This window comes from Barbus barbus, assembly GCF_936440315.1.
Source record: "Barbus barbus genome assembly, chromosome: 2".
NCBI lineage: Eukaryota > Metazoa > Chordata > Actinopteri > Cypriniformes > Cyprinidae > Barbus > Barbus barbus.
This window is the reverse complement of record NC_136730.1, coordinates 34,957,202-34,979,034: the sequence shown is the minus strand read 5'-3', so window position 1 is coordinate 34,979,034 and position 21,833 is coordinate 34,957,202. Positions and strand designations below refer to the sequence as shown.

General features: G+C 39.1%; 1 protein-coding gene across 2 annotated transcripts in view; it reads right to left on the bottom strand.

The window, feature by feature from the left end:
• Positions 1–17,708: 17,708 nt before the first annotated feature.
• The window catches only part of LOC306885170 (cellular tumor antigen p53-like), a 41,279-nt gene continuing 37,154 nt past the window's right edge, over positions 17,709–21,833 (bottom strand). The window contains exons 7-11 of one of the 2 annotated variants that reach the window (XM_079441529.1): positions 20,321–20,430; positions 18,653–18,777; positions 18,433–18,512; positions 18,223–18,326; positions 17,709–18,118 (exon numbers count right to left, since the gene is read on the bottom strand). In XM_079441529.1, coding sequence (XP_079297655.1) covers positions 18,055–18,118; positions 18,223–18,326; positions 18,433–18,512; positions 18,653–18,777; positions 20,321–20,430 — 483 coding nt within the window. In that variant the 3' untranslated portion in view covers positions 17,709–18,054. The remainder of the gene's footprint in view (positions 18,119–18,222; positions 18,327–18,432; positions 18,513–18,652; positions 18,778–20,320; positions 20,431–21,833) is intronic. The other variant, XM_079441530.1, reaches the window with a different exon arrangement.

Sequence of the window (21,833 nt, the reverse complement as noted above, 5' to 3'; positions counted from 1 at the left end):
CAATTATTTATTTTATTTTACTGTTACCTAAGGTCAATTTTTTTTCTTCATAGTACTTCTGAAATTAGTACTTCTGAATAGACGAACGTGTTTACAAACACAGTATACATATTTGTACCAGTTTGATTAAGAAAAGCATCACTTTCATAGGCAATACATGTAAATGTATACTATATCTAAAATAGCCAGCAAGGGAATATATATCTATATGTTTTCAGTTATTTTCATATTATTTTCCCATGCCTCCAGAAACTAGACCTTCAATGTTGAGACACACACACTTTCTGTATGAGCCTTGTATTTCATTCTATAAATGTTTTGTGTTCTGGTCCACGTCCTCAAGTCAAAATCAGGAATTCAAAATGGATTCACGGTCATTTGCCCTGGGTTCTTGGGTCATCTACTTTTTTCTTTTATGTCTATATAAATGTTTCAAGTCAGTTATATAATTTTTGTTTTTAGATTGGTCTACTTTGAATTCGAAAAGACTTATAAAAGTAATATAAGAATATAAAAAGTAAGACTATAAAAAGCTTAACTAAATGTTTTAATAATTTTTGCAGCCAAATGTTTTTTTTTTTTTTTTTTGTAATGTGTTATTTTGCGATTAAGTAAATTGAGCAATCAAACTTACTAATAAATTAAATAATCCTTAAAAAAAAAGTTTTTCTAATATTTGATTTAAAATATTGATCAGAGAGGGACAGTGTGAGTAAACAAGAAATAAGACACAAATAATTTATCCTATATTAAAATATTAAGGGTCAAAATATACATGACCCCACACATTAAAGTCATTGCCAAAATTTTCACATAACAGACGGGGTTAAGAGACCTCAATAACTAAATAGGAAATAAACAACTTACTGAATGTCATTTTCCATGGCAAAGGACCTTCACCTTGCTTAGCTGTTTATTGCCAGTCAATGCTTGATATACAAACAACTTCAGCAGTTATGTCTACAATATCTGAACTGTATAAGAGCTTATTTGATGTTACATACCTTTGGTATAAGATTGTCAGATTGTTTAGAAGCAAACATTTTGCACACAAATCAACTTCCCTACAGGTTGAATGGTTTTGCCCACTGCAGGGAGCCACAAGCCATGGCACAGTCAACCTTTGCTTAAGTTGTGGGGGATCTCCTTTCATCTAGAGACCAAAGGAACAGGAGTGAGAACAAAACAGGTTTGCATCAATAAAGCCTTTACAGCTTATTGCTGGGCAAAAAAAGAAAAAAAAAGAACCCTGCTGGACCAAAGACAACAAAGAGATTGTATTTTAAGGTATGCTTTATTGTTTTATTAATGATCCAACACATTTATTCATCTAAATATTAAATACGGATTACTTAACATTACAAATGTACAATTTAAATTTACATGTCAAAGTGCAGCAGCTCTCAGTGAATATTTTGGACACAGATCAAGCAAAAACCCCACTGTTCCAACAGGGTCTGGCTGGAGACATTTAATCTTACACTGTATTTTGAACAGTGTCTGTCATATTTCTAATGCTGATGTACATTAAAATATATATGACACAGCAGAAAAGTTATGCTCGCATGTGATAGCACTATATGTGGTGCTACTTTCGCTGCCAAGGCTGTTAGATGTCAGCACATCTGCAGTGTTTACTACAGGTCTTAATGGAGAACTTTTAAAAGGGTCCTATTATTTTAGCCTCCTTTAGTGAATAATGTTGCTGCTTGCTCATGAAAAAGATCTGCAATTCCACTCTGAAGGTATATGTTCTCTACTCTATTTATGTAAGCACTGTTTTTGAACTCCTTCAAATTCTAAATTCAAATTCAATCGTAGTCCTAAATTTTATTCCAGAATAAAATTTAAAAGGTAAGAGGGGAATTGGAGGGGATGAGGCAAGGCTGAGTTGCATAAGAAGTGTGTTGTCGCCATGTCTTCACAGATCTAATATACTTAATATACATGCAATTTCTTTCCAAGCTGTTTATGTTCACAGACATAACTGACTGTGCTTATGTGAACTTTGTGCGCATTTGACAGTTGACACGAAAGAGACGGCTTTCTTTGCACACACTTAGTGTGTATAGACTCAGAAAACTGTACATAAGAAGTTTAAACTGACACAAATGCAGAAGCAGCCATTTAGGCCCTCGTCAAATGAAGGACGAAGAGAAGTCCTGACGGGACTATTTGGCAACTCTGTTGAATCCCCTGCTGAGTGGTTGAAAGCTATCAGCACTTTACCACATCACTTGTAGGCTGTCATGAACTCGCTTATGAGTTTCAAAGTACGGAAGGCACTTCCCCTGAAACACTTTCAAAGGGTGCTGAAGATAATGGTCTCAGAGGTTTGGCACTTGGGACAGCTTCACAAATGACTGCTTCAACTCTGACTGAAGTCACACATTCCTGCACAAGCTTGGCACTTGGGCTCAGTGGTATTGAAAATATTCAGATGGGTGGAAATGGACCTCTTTGCATCATCAGCGAACAAGAACAGTCCATTTTTCTGCTTCCTGGTCAGTCCATGCTGGGAATGGAGACACTTGCCCACCACTGGCCAGAGGCTCAGAAATATGCATTTCCCTCATAAACATTCTAAACCAGGTACTGTGCAAAATCAGGGAGGAGAGGAAGACAGCGCTGCTGGTTGTGCCAAAATGGCCCACACAGTCCTGGTTTCCAGAACTATTAGAGATAGGCCCCGTGGCCTCTTCCATTGAGGTCCTTTACCCTCTCTCTCAAGTTAATATCTCAGTCTGGCATCTCAACCCAGCTTTATGGAATCAATATTGGCATTTAATTTGGACATCTATAAACTATCAGTGGGGTGGAATGATCTGAAGATACGATTTCTGCAAGGCGAGAGGTGGTTGAACCCATCAGCTATCCTCACTTTGGACCTCACTTATGTTTTGAGAGCTCTGGCGTGCCCTTCTTTTGAGCCCCTTCATTCGGCTCCCCTGAAAGTGCTTTCCTTCAAGACAGCACTATTGCTTCTGTTAAATGTGTTGGTGGTATGCACGCTCTCTCTGTCAGACCCTCAGGAAAATCATGACAGGGGAGGACCCCCTTCCACAGCCATTCTACCCTGTATGTGCTTTGCGCATTTATGTCAAGCACACTAGACAGTTTAGACTCTCTGATCAGCTTTTTTTATGTTTTGCAGCTACACAAAGGTCTACCTGTCTCGAAGCAGAGGCTATCCTACTGGACTGTGAATGAGAGCTCTGGCTTAGTCACCGAATGGGCCCTGTCCTATAGACATTTGTGCGACTCCTCTTTTTAAGCACTTCACGCATTGCCTTCTGTCTTCCAGTTTGTATTTTCACAGCATGAAGGTAAGATCTTATGGATTTGTGAATGAAACTCTCATTTTAAAATCTACAAGGTATACTGACATTTGAATAACGCTTTAGATTACAGTCAGCAATTTACAGTGTAAGTAAACTGAATTTACAGTGTAACTGTTCGTAATAATAAGAGTACCTATAGAATACCTCCGTATAGGTATAAGGAAACAATCTCAAACATTTAGGGAATAAAGAGGTAATATCCTGGAAAATTACAAAATTATTTATACTATAAGTATATTGAAACTAGTATTATGTTGTATGTATGACCTACTATGCTAAACAACATTCTTACATTTGCAAGCAATTTAGCAAGAACATACACTGTGTACCTTTTAATTACTCACATATAAAAAACGCTGGGTTATTGTTTCAATCCAAATGCTGAGTGAAACTGTTGGGTTAGGAAGCTAGGTTGATTTGACCCAATTTGGGGCCATTTCTCAATATGCGTTCTTATGCAATCTTGCGTCCTTGTGTTCTCACTCTGTCATCATTAACCATCGAAGTTCAATTCCAATGCTCAAAAACGCAAGTACAGAGGACACATGAAAGTGCCTGGATGTGTTCTTGAAATCGAGGATGCATCAAATGCAGACTTGAGAGAATCGAACCGTTTCGAAATTCCAGAAGATGCTGCGGGCGGACTACGTACAGAAGCCTGTAAGCTTTTTTAACTTACATTTACATTTATGCATTTAGCAGACGCTTTTATCCAAAGCGACTTACATTGCATTCAAGTTACAGTTTTTACATTTTTATCAGCTCTTGCTTTCCCTGGGAATCGAACCCATGACCTTGGCGTTGCTAGCGCCATGCTCTACTATTTGAGCTACAGGAAAGCTAACTTCTCACTTTTGCATAGAGTGTACTCACACAAGGCACGGTTGCCATGAACTGAACCCGAGCATAATTTCCCCCCGCTCCCCACTAGAGCATGCTTTATGCTGCCTTCAAGTGCTATAAGAATTATCGTAAATACGATAATTTACGGTAATACATTTCCTAATCAGAAACTTGACATGAATGGCTTCTCAAGTAGTCTTTATTATGGGAAACGTAGTATTTATTTTGACACTCGAGTTTCTGAGTTAGACGGGCCATAAACTTTATGCATGGTGAAGGGGACAACGATTGCTGCTTGTCAATGGTATTCTTTATTCGTTTTTTCCCCAACAAATACTACATCACCTTGTCTTGTCATTGAAGTAGTGCCTATGTAGCAATTATTGTTTTGTGAGCAGCGGAACTTTTGGAGAGAGTGGGTTAAGCAGTAGCACCAATCAACGAGAGCGATTTTTGAATTTAAGAAAGCAAATTGGTCAATAATATGTTGAGGACCAATACATAATCTACAAATCATGCTCCAAATACATCTACATAAACCCGCAATCGCTCTGTCTCGTATACGCACGCACTGTCACGATCTAATGCACTTGTTAATGCCGGATCTTTAAAAACAAATACCGCCAAAAAATCCAAAATCTGACATTTTCCAGATCAGGATCAAACAGGATCAGGATGTTGAATGCTGTTTCATATTGTTTTTTGGAACATGTGATTCTTTTCAAAATAGAAAATCTTTTCTAACAATATAAGTCTTTACTATGACTTTTTATTCAGCTTTGATCACAGAAATAAATTATATTTTAAAGTATATTAAAATAGAAAACTCTTATTTTAAATTGCAAAAATATTTCCCAAAATACAGTTTTTTTCTGTATTTGTTCAAATAGATACAGTCTTGATGAGCAGAAGAAACTTCTCTAAAAAAACAAAAAAATTTTTATTGATCCCAAACTTTTGAGCGGCAGTAGATCCAAGATGGCGGCGCGGTCAGACGCAGCGGCTACTCCGGGTCCCAAAGACGGTGCTTTTATGTCTTTTAATGTCGTCTGTTCGTCTCCAAATAGTGTCAGTTTACCGCTAACTCTTAAGGAAATCACCCCAGAACTCATCTATGATCGCCAAAGTCTTTTGGATATCAGCAACGCATACGAACATCAAATCTCGCCGGCGGCTACTGAGAAGCTACGAGGCCTTTGTTTACTGCTGGAGCCGGACCTCGAGACCGCGGCCTCGCCTACTGACGCTACCCGCACAAGGCAGCGCCGCAAGCGGTGTGAGAGAGGACAGAAGCGCGGTAAGCGCGGAGGTATACGAGCTAGGCTAAGAGCTAACCCCACAAGACCAGCTCTTCCAACACTCATGCTCTCAAACGTTCGCGCTCTGGAAAAAAAACTGGACTAAATTCAACTCAGTCGGTCTACACAGCATGAGGCAAGGGACAGTTGTGTGTTTGTTCTAACCGAAACATGGCTAAACGACAACATCCCGGACTCCGCCATTCAACTGCACGGGCTAACCAACTTCCGAGCGGACAGAGATTCATCACTGTCTGGTAAGACCCGCGGAGGTGGCTTGTGTGTGTATATCAACAAAGACTGGTGTAACAATGCTGCGGTATTATCAAAACACTGTTCATCTCTGGTGGAGTTTATGGTTGTGATGTGTCGACCGTGCTATCTGTTCACGGCCATTGTTATTGTAGCGGTTTACATCCCCCCGTGTGCAAACAGTAAGGACGCGCTTTGTGAACTGTACAGCGCCATCAGTGAACAACAAACAAATAACCCCGGCGGCTTTTTCATCATAGCCGGTGACTTCAACCACGCAAACTTAAAGACAGTTTTGCCAAAGTTCTACCAACATGTGAACTTTGCAACAAGGCGAAACAACACACTGGACTTTGTTTACACAACAGTTAAGAACGCTTACAAGGCTGAACCCCGCCCCCACCTCGGGTACTCAGACCACATCACTGTTATGCTAATCCCAGCATATAGACCACTTCTCAAACTCACCAAACCGGTTCAGAAGCAGATCACAGTATGGCCAGACAATGCCACCTCAGCAGTGCAGGACTGCTTCCAGGACACAGACTGGAACATGTTTAAAGAGGCAGCCACCTACAACAACCACACAGACCTCAATGAGTACACTGAAACTGTGACTGCTTACATCAAAAAGTGCACTGATGATGTGACAGTCACCAAGACCATCACCACACGTGCCAACCAGAAGCCATGGATGACAGCAGAGGTTCGTGGGCAGCTAAAGACCAGAGATGAAGCATTCAGATCAGGAGATAAAGCAGCCCTCAAAACAGCAAGAGCCAATCTGTCCTGTGGCATCAAAAAAGCAAAACGGTCATATGCCCAAAAAATCAACAACCACTTCACAGACAGCAGAGACACACGGAGCCTGTGGCAAGCCATTCAGACCATCACTGACTACAAGCCCCCGCCACAGGCCTGTGATGAGGACACATCCCTCCCCTATGCACTCAACCACTTTTATTCACGGTTTGAAATGCAGAATGACACACCTGCACAAAAACTGCCCACACCTCCCAACGACCAGGCGCTCTGTCTGTCTCCAGCCGACGTAAGGAAGACCCTATCTAGGATTAACCCACGCAAGGCTGCGGGTCCTGACAACATACCTGGCCGTGTTCTGAGAGACTGTGCTGCACAGCTGACAGATGTCCTAACAGATATCTTCAACACCTCGCTGAGCCAGGCAGTCGTCCCCACATGTCTCAAATCCACAACAATCATACCGGTACCAAAGAAATCACCTGTGTCCTGTCTCAATGACTACCGTCCCATAGCACTGACTCCAATCATGATGAAGTGCTTTGAGAGGCTAGTCATGCATAACATCAAAACCAGCCTCCCCAACACACTCGACCCGCTCCAGTTTGCATACCGTCCAAACCGCTCTATGGACAATGCCATTTCCTCCACCTGGCTCTTACCCACCTAGAAAATAAAGACTCCTATGTTAGAATGCTGTTCATTGACTTCAGCTCGGCATTCAACACAATAATCCCACAACAGCTCATAAATAAACTAAACCTGCTGGGCCTTAACAATTCCCTGTGTAACTGGATCCTGGACTTTCTAACTGGAAGACCTCAGTCAGTCCGTGTCGGCAACAACACCTCGAGCACTACCACACTGAGCACAGGTGCCCCACAAGGCTGTGTGCTCAGCCCGCTGCTCTTCACACTGCTGACCCATGACTGTACTGCCAAGTTCAGCTCCAACCACATCATCAAGTTTGCTGATGACACAACAGTGGTAGGTCTCATCAGCAACAACGATGAAACACACTACAGAGAGGAAGTGGCACAGCTGGCTGAGTGGTGTGGCACAAACAATCTGTCCCTCAATGTGGAGAATACAAAGGAGGTTGTGATGGACTTCAGAAGAAACTCCGTTGACCACCCCCCCACTGACCATCGACAGCTTGACTGTGGAGAGAGTCAGCAGCACTAAATTCCTGGGGGTGCACATCACAGAGGATCTCACCTGGACCACCAACACCATGTCACTCTCCAAAAAGGCACAACAGCACCTACACTTTCTCCGCCGGCTGAAAAGAGCAAGTCTCCCTCCACCCATCCTCACCACATTCTACAGAGGCACCATTGAGAGTGTGCTGACCAGCTGCATCACTGTCTGGTACGGGAACTGCAGTGCTGCTGACCGCAAGACCGGACAGTGAACACAGCTGCAAAGATCATCGGTGCCCCTCTCCCCTCCATCCTGGACATTTTCCTTACACGATGCTCCAGCAAAACCAACAGCATCGTGAAGGACTCCACCCATCCCTCCCACAGTCTCTTCCAGCTCCTACCATCAGGAAGACGGTACCGGAGCATCAGAGCCCGCTCCACCAGACTGCTCAACAGCTTTTTCCCCCAGGCTGTGAGAGCCCTGAACTCAAATCACCCCGCCCCCCTCTGAAACCCCTACCTCCTGAAACATGGACCCCCATGTGCAATCCGAAGTGTGCTACAAACAGGTGAGTGGGCCTGTACAAACCACCTGTAGTACCACACTCTCCTCTATGTGCACTATGGACACTTTACACACACTGCTGCGTGTACACAATCCCACAAAAGACTCAGCAATATATGTATGTTTACATGCTCATGCACTACAAATCATCCTGCACTGTTCCCCAACCAGCTGCGGACTCAAATGTCTCTCTTTGCACATGTACAGTATTTGTGAAGCATTTGTATAGTTTGTATTTTTTATCCTCTATTTTTTTAGTTTGTATAGAGTAAATATGTGAAGCATTCGTATAGTTTGTATTTTTTATCCTTTATTCTTTTAGTTTGTATAGGGTAAATACTTATATATAGTATACTTATAGTTAAATCTGTCAGTAGGTTAGTTGTGTATAGGTTTATAGTGTTTTTTACTTCATTGTTGTATGTCTGTATTTATGTAGCACCGTGGTCCTGCGAGGCACGACATTTCGTTCCACTGTATGTCCCCACATGTAGCGGAATGACAATAAAGCTCAACTTGAACTTGAACAGTATATATCAAGTTTGGTGTCTTTAGCTAAAACTAACCCCCTACTTTTCACAAAAGGTGGTGCTATAGGGCGCCTGCATCACATCCATTTATAAGCTTTTGCCAGTGTCTAACTATCATTAATGCCGATGTGTGTGTCGAGTTTCATGAAATTCTAAGCATGTAAAGTGCATCAAAAACACATGAAAATAATTTTGAAATTTGACACATTGCCATGGCAACAGTATTTAAGATATCATTAATCCCTTTCGCAGTTTTACATCTGCTGTGTTTTGACATTATTCTGATGAAGTTTGAAGCAAATAGGGTGAAAATAGGCATGTGATTTCAATGCATTTTTAAAAGAGGCACACTCCCTGTTGCCAGTTGGTGGCGCTATAACTTTTACTTAATAATAATAGTCACATCTATGTGATCGGCCTCATACAATGAACAAACTGCTGAAGTTTGATCAAATCAGACGATGTATGTAAAAGTTATTGGACACTTCCTGTTTCTCATTTCTCGCCATAATTTCAAGGCCTCGCCATGGCCAAACCGTTCAAGATATCAAAAATCCCTTGGCAATTCTTTTATCCCCAATGTCTTGAGATCATGTTGAGCGAGTTTGAAGGTGCAAAAGTTGTTTGGTTCTATGAGTGACTGGTTTCCTTCAAACAAGTCGCTTGGAATTGAGATTCATTAGCCCAGAGAATCTAGTTTCTCTCAGTGTGAGGGTCCTTTAGAATCTTCAATGAAGCAGATTTTTTTTCTGAACTCTTGCCAAGATGTGTGGCTTGACACAATACTGTTTCTGAGCTCTACAGGCAGTTATTTTGACCTTATTGTAACAAGTGCCCTCAACGCAAGTTGGAGCAATGGACCAGTTTCTAGGTAAGTGGAGAACAGAATTAATGATGGCAGTAAAAGAAATCACAACCATGTAATGAGAAAAATTCAAAAATATTTATTGTAATTTAACGGTTACATAAACAACATGAACAAGAATGAAACCAAAGAAAAATAATAAAATTGATACACAACTGATGAATTCTCTGTTGTCTTTCTTTCCCTCTTGTACAAATTGTAATACGATTTTATTTCTTTTTTTCTTCTCTTAAATAAAACTAATTTATTTCTGTTTCCTTAATTCGTAGTGATTTTGAAAACCTTTGATTTGATCTTGATGTTTCGCCAGCTATTAAACTTCACTGTCCTTTGGGTTTAGAGTTTAGGTTATTATCCTATTTTGCTTTTAGATTCACAATTTCTTACACCATTTTAAACAAACCAAAGAAAATCCCATGAACAATGCACAATGGCATATAACCACAACTCAATGTAACAAGTCAAGCAAACTGGAACTTCTTGTCACAACTAAAATTTTCAAAAGAAATCCCAAAATTTACATCTGACTCACATTCAATAACAATCAATCAAAAATACCCTCGTTGGAACCTCTTTTTTCTTAATCATTTACATTTACATTTATGCATTTAGCAGACGCTTTTATCCAAAGCAACTTACATTGCATTCTATTTTTTTTTTTTTTTACATTTTATCAGCTCTTGCTTTCCCTGGGAATCGAACCCATGACCTTGGCGTTGCTAGCGCCATTCTCTACTATTTGAGCTACAGGTAATCGTCTTTGAAAATTGTCTAAAATGTCCTTCATGATGTCCAGTGAGTTAGTGCAAATTCAGTTAATCCTATCAGTCAAAACAAGTGTCCTGCAAAAGAGAAATGTCCTCCCAGCTGAAGAAAAGCTGATGTAACGAAAAGTTGATGCAACGAATCATCCACGTGTCACAGCAAAGATGCATCCTTCCAGGTTCAGGAAACAAAATTCAAGATTGGGTGGTTTGCCATCTCAAATCCACAAGGGGGGATTTAACTCACTAAAGCTCTAAACAGCACTAAACCTGACCTGTTTTTACCAAAACAATGTCATTAACATTCGATGCAATTTCTTTTAAACTTTTCTTGCCCTTTAAACGGTTTAAACATCCATCTCAACTTTTATGAGGAACGAGTGTCATCTTAACAGAATATTGCGGATGTGCAAAATAATAGTCATAAAACAGAATTACATCATTCAACATTTCACGATATATTCATATTATTACATCTTTTAAAGAAAATAAAATACAGATAACTCATCAAATCCTCCCACAAATGCACGCGAGAGATCCACACTCGCGCACACAATCCACAAATGCACGCAAGAGATCCGAACTCGGGCACACAAACCACAAATTTACTAGGGCTGTGTATCGGCAAGAATCTGGCGATACGATACGGATCACGATACAGGGGTTGCGATACGATATATTGCGATACTGTAAGCAAGGTGATATATTGGGATATTTCTTATTTTAGGAATAGGACATATATTGTTTAGGAAAGCTGTCATTAAGAACACACCATCATATGCAAACCTTAGCAAAAAATAAATAAATAAAAATAGTTTAACCAGAACACACTGGGATCTGCATTTGCAATAATCAGTCCTTATAACATTCAACATTATTGAACCTCTTTTTGTGCAGTACGAGTACAGGGGGAAATATTCAAGTGCTTGCATGATACTTTAGTTAAATGTATGTATAAAATGTATTTTATAAAAAGATATATTTATAGACTCTACTTTAAAGGTTCACAGTTTAAGTTTACAATTGTGACATACAATGTCATAACATTTGATCTGAACAAAAAATTACATCTGCTTAATATCAATGAAAAATAAAGTGCTTGCAGGATTCCTAAAGAAAACAAAACAATTGTAAAACAATCAAATAAATACATATGTTAAACATTCTCAGAACTTTTTAACTTGGTTTTCACAGGTTTTTCAGTTTGTATTTATGTTCCGCGTGGAATCGCCGAGACCGTGACGCGAGCACCGCCCCAACTGCACAAAACACCCCCGACACGAGAAAAAGCTGCAGCTGTGCGGAGACTCTACCGCCCTCTGCGCCCCACGCAAAGGCTCTTAACACGGGACGCGGCAAGCGGCAGAACCGAGGTTGCACTCGTGCCGCGGTCCCGGGGCGGACATTACCACAAAAGCCCAAATGGTGCCACGCTTCAGCTTTGTACACCGAAACGAGAGCTGGAACAATTCTTTCATCCTCCATTACTGGAAGCGAACTATATTAACGCTAACATTAGTGGAGTGCCCTGATGCGAGTATTTCCTGTCACTGTTTAAGTTCAGAGATGAAGACTAGCGGTCGGGATATGAACTCAAAACGAAACAACTGCCATGAATCTTGTATAATTTTTTTTTTTTTTTTTTTTAAATATCGATATTCCGTTTTGGAGAATCGATACAGTATCGCCAAACAAAATATCACGATACTCACGTGTATCGATATTTTCTTACACCACTAAAATGCACGCAAAGATTCCACAGGGTGATACACAAATGCACGCGAGAGATCCACACTCGCGGACACAATCCACAAATGCACGCAAGAGATCCACACACAGGGCGATCCACAAATGCACGCGAGAGATCCACACGAGCGCATACGCAGTCCAAACAAAGGCAAGTGAATTAATAGGCTTGTTTGAGATGATCAAAATCTGCGCAGAACCGATCACCAGTGATCAGCGCGAGATGCATGCCGGTTAGAAATGTGTCCGAGTGCGGTCCGCCTTGCTCTGATGTCATGCTGACGTATGTCAAAAATCTCTCGCGAGCGCAAGGCGCACGTGCCGGATTCTGCAGTCGAGCGCAGTTGCTCTCCACCGACTGTGCTGATCAAAAGCATCATGGGAAACGACTTGCTGACGACACAGCTTAATGCTCATTGGCTGCGAATGTCAGCTGATATTTTTTTCCCTTAATCCTAAGAAGTCCATTACCTATAGCCTAATACTATTTACTTTTTCTATAGTAATTTATTAGTAATTAGGACATGTGCTTTATTTATTTACCCTTTTATTTTCTTGGTTTGAAGTCCTGTTTGTTGTAATTTTCTCTTTATGTATTGTATGCCGGTGTTAATTTTGTACATTTACATTTTTGTAGAACATTATTCCATTAAATAAATTAGTCAATCCATCAATACATGCATGCATAGGCTACATCTAATGTGACAGTTTTGCAATTAGGTCTCATGTTTGTGTGTTTTTATCTGAGATCTTTATCTGGGTATGTCTTATTTCAGGAGTGCAGTAAACAAAGCCCACACATGCATGCTAATTTCTTAATTTAGAATGTGTTTTTGTTTCATATTAATTTTGAATAATAATTTGCTGTACACACTTTTCCTAATCATTAAACATGAAATTCAAATTTACATTAAGGTGACAAACAATTGTGTAATATATTTATATGGAATATGTTTCATGTAAAAAAGGGATAGTTCACCCAAATATTTTTTTGGGGGGGTAAACTGTCCCTTAAGTAGGACACACATAATTAGGTTAATCAGCTGTGCCATATCCCACTCTGAAATGTTTAACCCATAATTAGGGATAACAGTGTAAATTTAGTGCAGCATCTGTGTGCTCCTCATTTCTCATTATGGCTTTGATTATAAAAAGGCATCCACAAAGTGCGATAAAGAACGCGAACGCGATCTCTTCCATTGCTGACGTTTGCAGTCCAACAACACAGCGAGATTCAGGAAGTGTCCGGCTTGCAAACAAGCCTATCGTTTCTTTGCTCACAGAATGATCCTCAAATACTTTTGTACCCGTTATTTCATGCACAACAAATCGCAAGTCCTTTGAATTAGTGTTCTGCCTTAATGTCTATAAATACATGCTTTTGCATTTGCGGATTCTTTTGAGACAGTCATTCCGCGGCCTTAACTCCCAAATGCGCACAAGCCTATCTGTACACTTTACCTATGGAATGAATGAAGTAGACGTTCAGACGTGTAGTAGAATGTCGATCCGAATGGCAATTCACTTTAAGGACCCTGATTTTTTTTCCAACATTATTGCGACCAATATTTGGAATTTCCTCATGTGAGATTTAGATTTTTTTTTTCATTTTTCACACGTCGTCTTTGTCTTATGTGCACACATTGTACAATTTTATGATCCTTTGGGTTTGTGAAATGCAGTGAGCTGTATGCAGTGAGTTTGAGTCCCAGGACCGATCATATTCCTTTCTCTTCTTTTCATTTGTTGTGTATAGTCTGTCTTTTAAATGTTAGAGAAACTACCATTTCTGCAAACAACACGAATAACAGGAAATGCTTTATTTATAGTGATTCATGGTGAACTGGTGTAAGCCATATCAGCTGAACTGAACAGTGGCTGAAGCCATATCAGCTGAACTGAACAGTGGCTGAACGACTGATTTCCCATATGAACACGCTTGTTTTGCTTCTTTACATATAGACTATACTTGCTGTATGCATTGTAAACAAGTTTCTGACTAATAATAATAATAATAATAATAATAATAACAACTAGATAAAAAAGTTCGTCAAGACAAACTTTAGGTTGGCTTGAGAAAGCCTAGCCTTAAAGTTTAAAAGTTTAAAAGCAGTTGTAAAAGCTTGAAGTTTGAAAATGTAGATGGATGGATTACATAGATAGTTGCTAGCATGTTTTTAGCATGATTAGCAAGATACTAGCATGTCACTAGCATGATTAGCATGTTGCTAGCATGATAAACAAGTGTCTAACATGTTGTTAGCATGACTAGCATGTTGCTAGCATGTTTCTAACATGATTAGCAAGTGACTAGCATGATTTGCAAGCTTCTAGCATATTGTTAGTATGTTTCTAGCATGATTAGCATGTCGCTAGGATAGATAGATAGATTAATTAGAAATAAGCATGTTATATGCATATGCAGGTTGGTAACATGATTAGCAAGTGACTAGAATGTTTGCTAGCATGTTTCTAGCATGATTAACAAGTGACTAGCATGTTGTTAGCATGACTAGCAAGTGACTAGCATGTCGCTGGCATGTTTCTAGCATGATTAGCAAGTCACTAGCATGTTTCTAGCATGATTAGCAAGTCACTAGCATGTTGCTAGCATGTTTCTAGCATGATTAGCAAGTGACTAGCAGGTTGCTAGCATGATTAGCAAGCTTCTAGCATATTGTTAGTATGTTTCTAGCATGATTAGCATGTCGCTAGGATAGATAGATAGATTAATTAGAAATAAGCATGTTATATGCATATGCAGGTTGGTAGCATGATTAGCAAGTGACTAGCATGTTGCTAGCATGTTTCTAGCATGATTAACAAGTGACTAGCATGACTAACAAGTGACTAGCATGTCGCTGGCATGTTTCTAGCATGATTAGCAAGTCACTAGCATGTTTCTAGCATGATTAGCAAGTCACTAGCATGTCACTAACATGTTTCTAGCATGATTAGCAAGTTACTAGCATGTCACTAGCATGTTTCTAGCATGATTAGCAAGTGACTAGCAGGTTGCTAGCATGATTTGCAAGCTTCTAGCATATTGTTAGTATGTTTCTAGCATGATTAGCATGTCGCTAGGATAGATAGATTAATTAGAAATATTAGACAGATGAGTTTGAATGGATTAGAAATAGTACATAGAAGGGAAGTCTGATTGAGTCTAATGGGCGTCAGTTTGAATTTTGACAGTTGGAGTTTGAATAGTCTTGGCTCATCTGAACATTCCATGAATGTAAGTCTATGGGATTTTTATGATTTTTAATATTCATTTTTATGAAAACTATAAGTCGGATCAGTTAGAAAAGATATAGCACACTAAGTGAGACCATTGGCTTTCTCAAGCCAACCTAATAATAAAAAAAAGGTAAAATGCTGGCCTTTTTCTGTAGAGTTACATTTCCTCTGCTTTGTTATTTTTTTTCTATCATGCATGCACGTAAAAAAGAAAAAAAAAACATTTAGTTTTAAACAGGCATTGCCTGTTTGTGCAAAAAAAATGATTGGAACATTGCCAATCATATTGCTTATATAGGCTACGTGCATGCATGTTAGAATAAATTTCCACATTTTATAGAATCCTGTATTCCATTTTATATACCTGGTCCAAAACAGTTATCAGAAGATGTTCAGCCAAATTGTAAAGAAAAAGCAATCAGGCCCATTTGTAATGCAGGCCATAATAATGGACTCAAGAGCCATACAAAATGATCACTCAAGAGGCTTTAGGATGTTATGAAAATAGGAGCAAAGTCGCTTTAAGGGAAGTCATTTCACTTGGCGTCCATCTTTGAAATGCCTCTCAGGCATGCAAGTGCAGTTATCTCTTTGAATGGGGAAACATCAAATTCTCTAAAACTGCTTGTCACCCCACAGAGAAGAGGGGTGGGGTGAGCAGAGCTCATTAACATTTAAAGGGAAATGCATCAAATGGGTTGCTGTGAAAAGAGCTGATTTTAACAAGGTAAAAAGGGTGGTGTTTTTTTACACTACCATTGAGAAATTTTTGACTTTTTAAGACTCTAAAAGAATCATATCAACTTGTGGAAAATGGGCATCCGATGACCCCTTTAAAAAAAAGCTTATTTTTCAGGCTCGACCAGCCAGTGCGCATGAGCAGTCCTAAGCGCACGTCTCAGAACGATGTTTCTGTAGCAACTGGGACTTCTAACAGCAGCTGCAGTGAAGCCCTGATTTTACAGTTTAGCGATTGGCTCTTTTATTCAGAAGGCTTCCTTCAATAGAGCTGCCAAGTTGAGCATTGCATTTTTCCCCATTAAAAACTTAATAATAATAATAATATTACTTTCCTTTCAAATTCTTGTTCCATTGACACTTTCAACATTATGCTTTATCATTAAATGCATGTTTTCACATTTCTAAATGACTAATCCTGTAATCCAGTACTGAGCCTTAAAAAACATTGCAAAAAAATGCAGTCTACCAAATCAAAACAGGCATAAATGCACTGCTACATGAGCCAAAATTTTATGACTACTCATAGGTGAAGTGAATATTGTTAATCATCTCCTAACAAGGTCACATGCGCAGGTCTGGGTAATCTATAGCCTGACTACGTCAGACTTCGTACTTCCGCTCAATTTCAGTTCGCTTCTGTACTCAGTCTGATATAGCAAACCAGCTCCCAGATTATCTCCGGCTCCGCACCAGCCATCCAACCAACGAACAGAGGGCGGGCTGAGAGCCGTGATGTAGACACTAAGCGCCGAATTTAAGATTGTAGTTTAGGTTAGGGAAATCTAAAACGACAGCGGACATGGAGATACGGGATGTTATTCGCTCCGTTGTGGAGAATAGTCCCGGCATTTGCCAACTGATGCCCAAACAAGAAGAGTGTTTGGTTCACATTTTGAATGGAGGTGATGTTGTGGCCCTACTCCCGACAGGTTTTGGGAAAAGTTTAATTTATCAACTGTTACCGATCGTCAGCGAGAAACTGGGGAGGCCAAAGTCTGGCAAGGCGATAATTGTGATTGTGTCCCCCTTGGTTGTCCTCGTGGACGATCAGGTTAGGGAGGCAGCAAAACTCGGTCTGTGTGCTGCACTGCACTGCGTACTGTCAAATATTTGTTTAGATGGACTAATTGTACAGTGGATGCGTAGATTTACTTGACATAATCTGCAAAAGTCGTTCACAGCCATCTTCACTCCGGTATTTCGCTCAATGGTTTTGTTTTCGCCGCATACCTGTGTTTACTGTGGAAGTTCGAGGCGGCTGAGCCATATGTCATAACCAAACGTTATGGTATTGGCTTACGGGTACACCAATGATTTTAAACTTCAGACAAGCTATGTCGCATAATCAAGCTAAGAAACGCATAATTCTGAGTCTGAGAACATGGACAGCTTTGAGTACATCATCACGTATTGTCATCTCAAAATTACGGTAATTACGACATGGCATGAACTCAGTTGTCTGGTCTGCTGAGTTCTGTTTTCTTATAAATCACGTTTACTTGGCATCAATTTGACACGTTACCTACTTAAAGGGCACCTATTATACCATCTTATACTATATGTAATATGAGTCTCAGAAGTCCCTAGAATGTGTCAGTGAAGTTTCAGCTCAAAATAACCCACAGATCATTTATATTATTTTGAAGATGCAAAAATTGAGAATAACATGCAAAAATTGGTTAAACAAGGTATAAGTGTAACCAGTGCACAAGACTGTATGATCATAAGTATTGACAAATTAAGAGAGAAAAGTTACATTACAAAACATTTATTTCAACAATAAGAAAATATAAAAGTACTGACATGCAAAAAACTAATTCCGAGTATAAGACATTTTGGTTGGATGTATACAACAGCTTGAACTCAAAGGTTACACTTCCATCTTCAGAAAATCTAGAAGTAGACTTCTGATTTTTGTATACAGAAAAAGTAACAAAATGAAAAGATGTTTTAGTCTAAATCTTATAGAAGAGGTTTTTTTCCACTCTTCGGCTGCAGACTGGCTTGATCAAGTTTTAAGGCATTTCTACAGGAGAGATCAAGTTAAAATTAAAAACATTTTATTTGGTATTTTAAAAAATATATAGAAAATATTAACCAGTGTTAAAAAAAGTCTGCCAGGAGTCGTACCGTTTTTGCCTGTACTTTTCTTGGTCAGCAACAGGCATCATGTGCATAAGCTCCAAACTGGCGTTTATAGTTCGTAACATTTCAAAACGCTCCTTCCCACGTATCTGGAAAAAAAGTAAAAAAAGAACTTCTGAAGAATCAAAAGTTATTTGCATGAAATAGTCTTTTTATGAAGCAAAAGTGATTTATAAATATTCCAGTGTTACATACATGAAGAACGTAAATCTCATCAGTGGATTCAGGAACACCTGCAGGGTGTGCCTCTTTTGACTGATCCGAAATTTGACGCTCTGGTATAATTTGTGTAAAAAAAAAAAAAAAAAAAAAAAAAAAAAAAAAAAAAAAAAAGGTTAAAAAGCATATTACTTAAAGGGCTAGACATTAATTTGAGGCAGTTATCAGTCTTATTTTCTCATTTAATTTTGTTTACTTCTCTTTGTTCCAGTAACCGTCTCCCCAGTAATCTTTTTCAGATTGTCTTCCTCTGTTTTGCGGTCACGGCCTGGACACGCACACACTCGAACTTCAAAACATCGGCGACCAAGAACCTGTCCACTGTGAATGTAAAACACAACCAAATGGTCAACCCTTAAGAGTTCTACTAATTATCAGTAAAAGTTCTTATGTAAGAGTTTCCTCTTTAAACCTCTTTACAAAGATGCTGAGACCAAATTTTAGTTAAAAATAGGGAGAAATGTTAAGCTAAAAGTAGGGCTGAACGATTATTTAAAATAAGGTAACAATTGCCATTAAATTGTCTGGTTTAATTAGATTATGAAATCTGTTTGCGGTTATGCTGTTATGTGCAGCTTGTCAGTGAAGTATGGCTCTGTGATCAGTAATAAATGCTGCTCCATCAGAAAGCATGGCTAATTTGAGTTGCTTATTACATGCATTTGAAAAAGCAACATGCAACATCTTTCTAAACATGAGAAGCATTTATGAATCTCTTGTCCAACAAAAGACAACATTTAATAATGTTTCTACTCCAATCTCACTTCATAACGTCAGTTGAGTGTTTGAAATAAAATCCTTCTGTGAGATGATGTGGCTTCTTACATAGAATAAGGCACGCAACGTATTTCATAGTATTCTATGCAGTGATAAAGGCTGTGTCGATTAGCATTGCATTATAAATATACTTTATTATAGTGAAAATTAAAATAAGAACTCAGATAAACCATATATTGTTGGAATTGTGTTTATTAGTCATGTTGAATCAATTCAGCTACAGCTATAGGGATTTCCTGGAACGATATGCATTACCTTTCTTCTGCAGGGCATATTTGGAGTCTCAGCACGAGAGCACCCTCTGGCCTTCAGATGGAGCAGTATCTACTACTGATTACAGAACCATGCTCCACTGACAAGCTGCACATAAAAAACAAAAATCTCGCCTAATCGCGATAGCAGTTTAATTTCAAATCATCGTGCATCCCTAAGCTAAGAGAAAGGACGGGGTTGACCTCGTTGCTATGGATGATGTCAACAAGCATACTATGCCCATAGTGATTAGCATATAGGTTATGAGTCTCTGTTAGTGATTTAATCACAGAAATATTGAACAACAATATCATGTTGCCATATTCAAATAAAGAAAAAAATTAAAATGTTGCCCTATTCAAATAAAGATTTTAAAATAATGTTGCCATATTCAAATATATATATATATTTTTAAATAAAATGGTTGCAAAATCTTTTTTAAAATGTAGTCTAACTAAGTATATGTTCAGCTAACTGTCAGCCTCTTACATGTCTGCATCTCATAAACAATAAGTGGATATGCATAGATGCAACCTTTTATTAACAGACTAGAATAACATGGCTGATAGTGAGATGTTGTGCAAACTGCACGAAAGAATAGCCGTTACTTCTTGCCCAAGGACATAGTTATATTAAAGGGACATTTTCATGAAATGTTTCTAAAAGGTTTTCATTCCAAAATGGATTTCTAGCAAAAGCTATTTTAGTATTGTTTGTGATTTGGTCCAAGGCAAGTTAGAAGCTACTTTTAGACGTTTTCTGAATATGGCCCCTGATCTCCATTACTGACAGAAACGTATACAACACCCGAAGGACAGAAAAGAGAGGGACTCACTCAAATGTCTCCAGGGTCAGTATGGTGAGAATTGGCCTCCTATTCATCCCACCCATACAGCTGCTGTTGCACAGAAAGTTCAGTAGTATGGTGGTTACCACTGAACCCAGCTATATGGACAGAGACAAAATACAAACAATGAAGTTACTGAAAAGTCACTTTTCCAATAGACCTGTTAGCGAATACATTCAGCTACTATGTAACATGTTGGCCATCTAGCTCAGTTCATTTTTCTTTTGAGAAAAGTTTTTCTTTAACTAGGGAACCATGAGCTCCTAGGCATGTGTCAAAAGGTTTATCACTCTATGTACATTAAATATAATAGTCCCCCAGGGAATTTTTTATTAAGGATCAGCTCACCACCAGTGAGCTATTTAAACTTGCATTAAGAAACTTCATACAAGAGACATTAATTGGCATTGGTACAAGGCCCTTGGCTACAGTGAAATACTCATTGACCAGTCAGAAATAAGTATTTAAGGGGCGCTAGTGAGCAACAGATGGAGTACACTTGTTTTGTGTACCAAACAATCTTGTTGATGTCACTGAAGCTTTCAAAATGAACATCTCCATGAATTAAAAATCTGAATCACTGATTATTAGGGATGACATACGTGCGTTGTCTTACTCCCCACCCCCCTTCCATTGGCTGTTAGGTTCTCAATCAACACATAAATTATTCCATCTCTATAACCGTAAGTAATTAGGTCAATACCGGACTACCAATAAGCTTCAGGACAAACGATACTGTTATCGATACTTGCGTTGTTTTATCTCCATATACTTCAATGTTAATCACGAATTTGAAGCTGCTGCTTGTCATTTTCCGTCACTGAATGATGTGGCCGACATTTGCTCGACGTGTGTGATATCCATGCGCATGTGCAGTGTTTGTTTGTTTGCGTTGCAATCAGTCCTGGCAGCAAGAGTGAAACGTTCGAAAGTGTGGGCTCACGTTACAAAACTAAGCGACACTAGGTGTCAGATGCAATATATGCAGTTGTGTAATAGTGAACAAAGGAGGCAAAACTAGTAATATAATGAAACATTTATTAACAAAACATCTATTCTACCTCAAGCCATGCGCTGTACTGTCTCCTGGCTCCAGCTCCAAATGCAACTGGCGAGACACATTCACATCAAATGTTAATTCAGCGGGTAGAGTTACACTCATGAGACACTGCACTTATTCGCAAGCACAAAAGTACAATATTTGTGTGTGCTTTAAAGCCTTGCCGGTTAAACATTTCATTCGCGTGCTGTTCTGACAATCTGCTTATTCAGAGCACGTACACCTGAAGTGTGTCTACACTAAAAGGCTGGTCAAACAGCACCTGATTACTTATTGTCTGATTGCGCTAATACTGTCCGTATTAGTTATGTCTTAGTTATTAGTCATGTCACAATTAGTTATGTCTTAAGTAAAAGTAAACAGTTGAGAGAAAAACAGATGCGTACAGCTCTTATAAGGCCGCGAATAAGATAAACAAAATTGTTAAGAAATAACGTGCTG